The 3,222-nt window shown below is 32.0% G+C and overlaps 1 protein-coding gene across 1 annotated transcript; it reads left to right on the forward strand.

Moving 5' to 3' along the window:
- Positions 1 to 1,159: 1,159 nt before the first annotated feature.
- Positions 1,160 to 1,941, forward strand: LOC116778745 (fork head domain-containing protein FD4-like). Its single transcript, XM_032672759.2, has one exon. The coding sequence runs from the start codon at positions 1,197 to 1,199 to the stop codon at positions 1,881 to 1,883; it is 687 nt and encodes a 228-aa protein (XP_032528650.1). The 5' UTR covers positions 1,160 to 1,196; the 3' UTR covers positions 1,884 to 1,941.
- The last annotated feature ends 1,281 nt before the right edge of the window (positions 1,942 to 3,222 follow it).

Consider the following 3,222-nt stretch of genomic DNA (forward strand, 5'->3'; position numbering starts at 1 on the left):
TCCTAGACGAGACGATAGATATATAATAATTTTACTCATGAACATTTTCAACAGTCACTTACCATTATTGAACAAACAGTATTTGTTGTATAAGATATTCATTAAATATTTATATTCTATTAGAATTTTGTTCTTTTTTTAAGTATTTGTTGCAGAATCTAACGAATACCTACTAAATTGTCAAATATACACGTCAATTTCCACGTCTGTCACGGTTCAGGAGATAAAGCCTGGCGACAGACGGTTAGACAGCAGAGTCTCCGTAATAAAGTCTTATCTCTTTGGATACGGAACCCTGCAAAATACTATGTTACTAAATTCGAAGAACAATAAGGATTGATTAAAGATAAGTTGAAATATTTTTTGGTGACTTGGGGATGTACTTACTTCCCTAAATGTATAAATTAATTACTTTAAGAATTGAATTTACAGAAATTTTTATAATTTTTTTATCTTAATTAATATTTAAGTTCTTCACAAATTCTTCAGTAACTACCTTGAAATTTAATTTTACTAAGTGGTATTTAAATGACACTAAGTTTAACTCGTGGTATCCGAAAAGCAAAGTTTTAATTAAATAAGTAGGTACACGCGAAAATTTTAGAAATCACTAAGTGAGTTTTTCCGTTTTCACTATTTTACAATACAATAATGTTTTTAGGATATTGATCTCAATAATCACGTGATGCCTTCATAACTTCGATGGTCTCTTAGTAGCGCTATTCATCGCTAGATGGCATTGTATCTTTACGACTGTACCATAATAATTTTTAAACGGGATATGAGTACTACCTACTATTGTATAAATAATGTTGACTCTTTTAAGAATTATAGAAATTATTTCGAAAGTAATAAAAAATTAAAAAATTACTATAAATATATTATATACATATATATTAATATAATAATACTTGTATATTATATAATTTCACCTAGTGTATTGAACAGTTTTCAACGATAGATACTTAGACATAAAACCAACAGGAGGTAAACGCGTAGTCAATCATGTCGGTAATGATATACAGCAGGGCTGAGAGATGCGGTTCACCGACGCATCTCGTTATCATATTACTCGTCGCAACGAGAGAGGGCGTACCAGGCGGGGTCTCTGCAGACCCTACCCCGAAACCACGCCTTCAGTTTGGCTCTACCGCTCTACGACTCTACCGCTCCACCGCTCTACCGCGCCGGCAAACATGCCGCGACCGACGCGCGACTCCTACGGCGATCAAAAGCCGCCGTACTCTTACATATCGTTAACGGCCATGGCCATCTGGAGCTCGCCGGAGAGGATGCTGCCTCTGTCAGAGATATATCGGTTTATTACAGAAAGATTCCCATACTACCGTCGGAATACTCAGCGCTGGCAGAACTCTCTCCGTCACAACCTCTCATACAACGATTGCTTCGTGAAGATGCCTCGTCGTCCGGATAGACCAGGGAAAGGTGCGTATTGGACGCTGCACCCGCAGGCCTTCGATATGTTCGAGAATGGATCCTTATTACGCCGAAGAAAACGCTTCAGACTCGATAAGAGACAGCATGATTTAAGAGAAGAATTCGTAGAAAAACAGTCTAGACCAACTCAGAGACTCGATCTGGACAGCTGTCCGAACGTCGCCAAGCCGAAGAAACTGTTCACAATCGATAGTTTATTAAGTAATGATGAGGATAAATCAAGTGTTAAGAGTGCTGTGCGTGAGGACAGGAGCTCATCTTTTCCTCAGCCTGAGCTGTTGGCTTTAGCTGCCAGTATGTGGAATCCGTCAATTTGGTCTCAGTTACATTTACCAATTTTTTCTAATTTACAAATACCCATGAATATAGATTTACATAATTTATTCCCTCTGCGAACACTAGAACCTTTATATCAATATAGGTAGGTAAAATAAATACGTGTTTTAGTAACTTAATACAGATCATGATGTTTGTTTTCTTTGGATTACGTTTACAAATTTCTTTATGTATTTAAAAAGAAAATAAAATTACGTAAACAAAATTTTAGGATATTGTGAATATAGAAACAATTTAAATGTATTAAATTATTCCGTGTTAGCTTTAGCTTTGTATATAAATAAAATTATTTTATAACAGTGATCGCTTGTTGTCATCGAAATAAATGTAAATTTAAAAATGGTTAAATATTTTTTTTATATGTATAGCAATGTATAAATAAGTTAAAAAAATATATTTTTTTCAAATTGCAATACTTTACTTTTTATTTGTTTCATTAATAAATAATTATGTTTTAAAAAGTTTTTTTTTCTGTTATACTTACATATTTTATTATCTGTCACAATTTGTCAAAATATAAAGATACTTAAAACGTTCTCCTCAAACGTTATGTATTATATAATACCGAAAAGGAGCAATATTTTAGATATAAAATAATAATAATAATAATAAGAGTATTTTCGTCATGTCTTCTGTTACAAACTTTTTTTTAAATAAAGCGTAACTTTATGTTCCATACAAAAAGTCTCAATATTTCAACCCTCCTGGCGGAAGACAATAGACCGTGACGATTCCGATTCCATTCAGGGTGCATGTAATCATGTAATGTTTTTGATGTTTTTACAGTAATTAATAATGAAAAGAACGTTTAGCCCGAGGTGGTTGATGTTAGTGAAAAATTAGTTTTCATGTCAACAATTATGTGAACGGTAACTTGGTTTTTTTATGTGTGAATGCATTTATTATAAAACTTGATGATCATAATTACACTAGAAAACATTACTTTTTAAATTTAATGATAGGATTTTTTTTCGTCTGTTCCTTAGGACTTTATATGATTTCTTCGTAATTTCATAAAAGTCGTAACGTTCTAAGCGGATATTAATGCTATATTTAATATTTTACAGACTATAACGAATAAAACGAATGAAATGTATAATGTATTAACACTTTCCGATAAAAATTGTCTATGAGATTATTTAATTTCCAATTATTATATTAAAATATACTCTATTACGCAGTACTTTTTCTTCTTTCTCTTCTTTTACATTCTCTATTAGTACATATTTGATAATAAAGTAATAAATTATATAATGTTAGTTTAACTCTTTATAATCTCTCATATACTATACATATATGGAATGTAGTTATGACATTATCTGTCAAACGTCGATCGTCGGACGACAGTATACGTAATTATCTCCAGCCATCTTTAAATGGTCATTTGACAAGTTCTTATATATAAAATTGACATTTGCTCGTGTCAAG

This window comes from Danaus plexippus, chromosome 6 (genome assembly GCF_018135715.1).
Source record: "Danaus plexippus chromosome 6, MEX_DaPlex, whole genome shotgun sequence".
Taxonomy (NCBI): Eukaryota; Metazoa; Arthropoda; class Insecta; order Lepidoptera; family Nymphalidae; genus Danaus; species Danaus plexippus.

Bases quoted from the DNA above. Each gene is read 5' to 3' on its own strand.
- LOC116778745 (XM_032672759.2), top strand. From the start codon at position 1,197: ATGCCGCGACCGACGCGCGACTCCTACGGCGATCAAAAGCCGCCGTAC.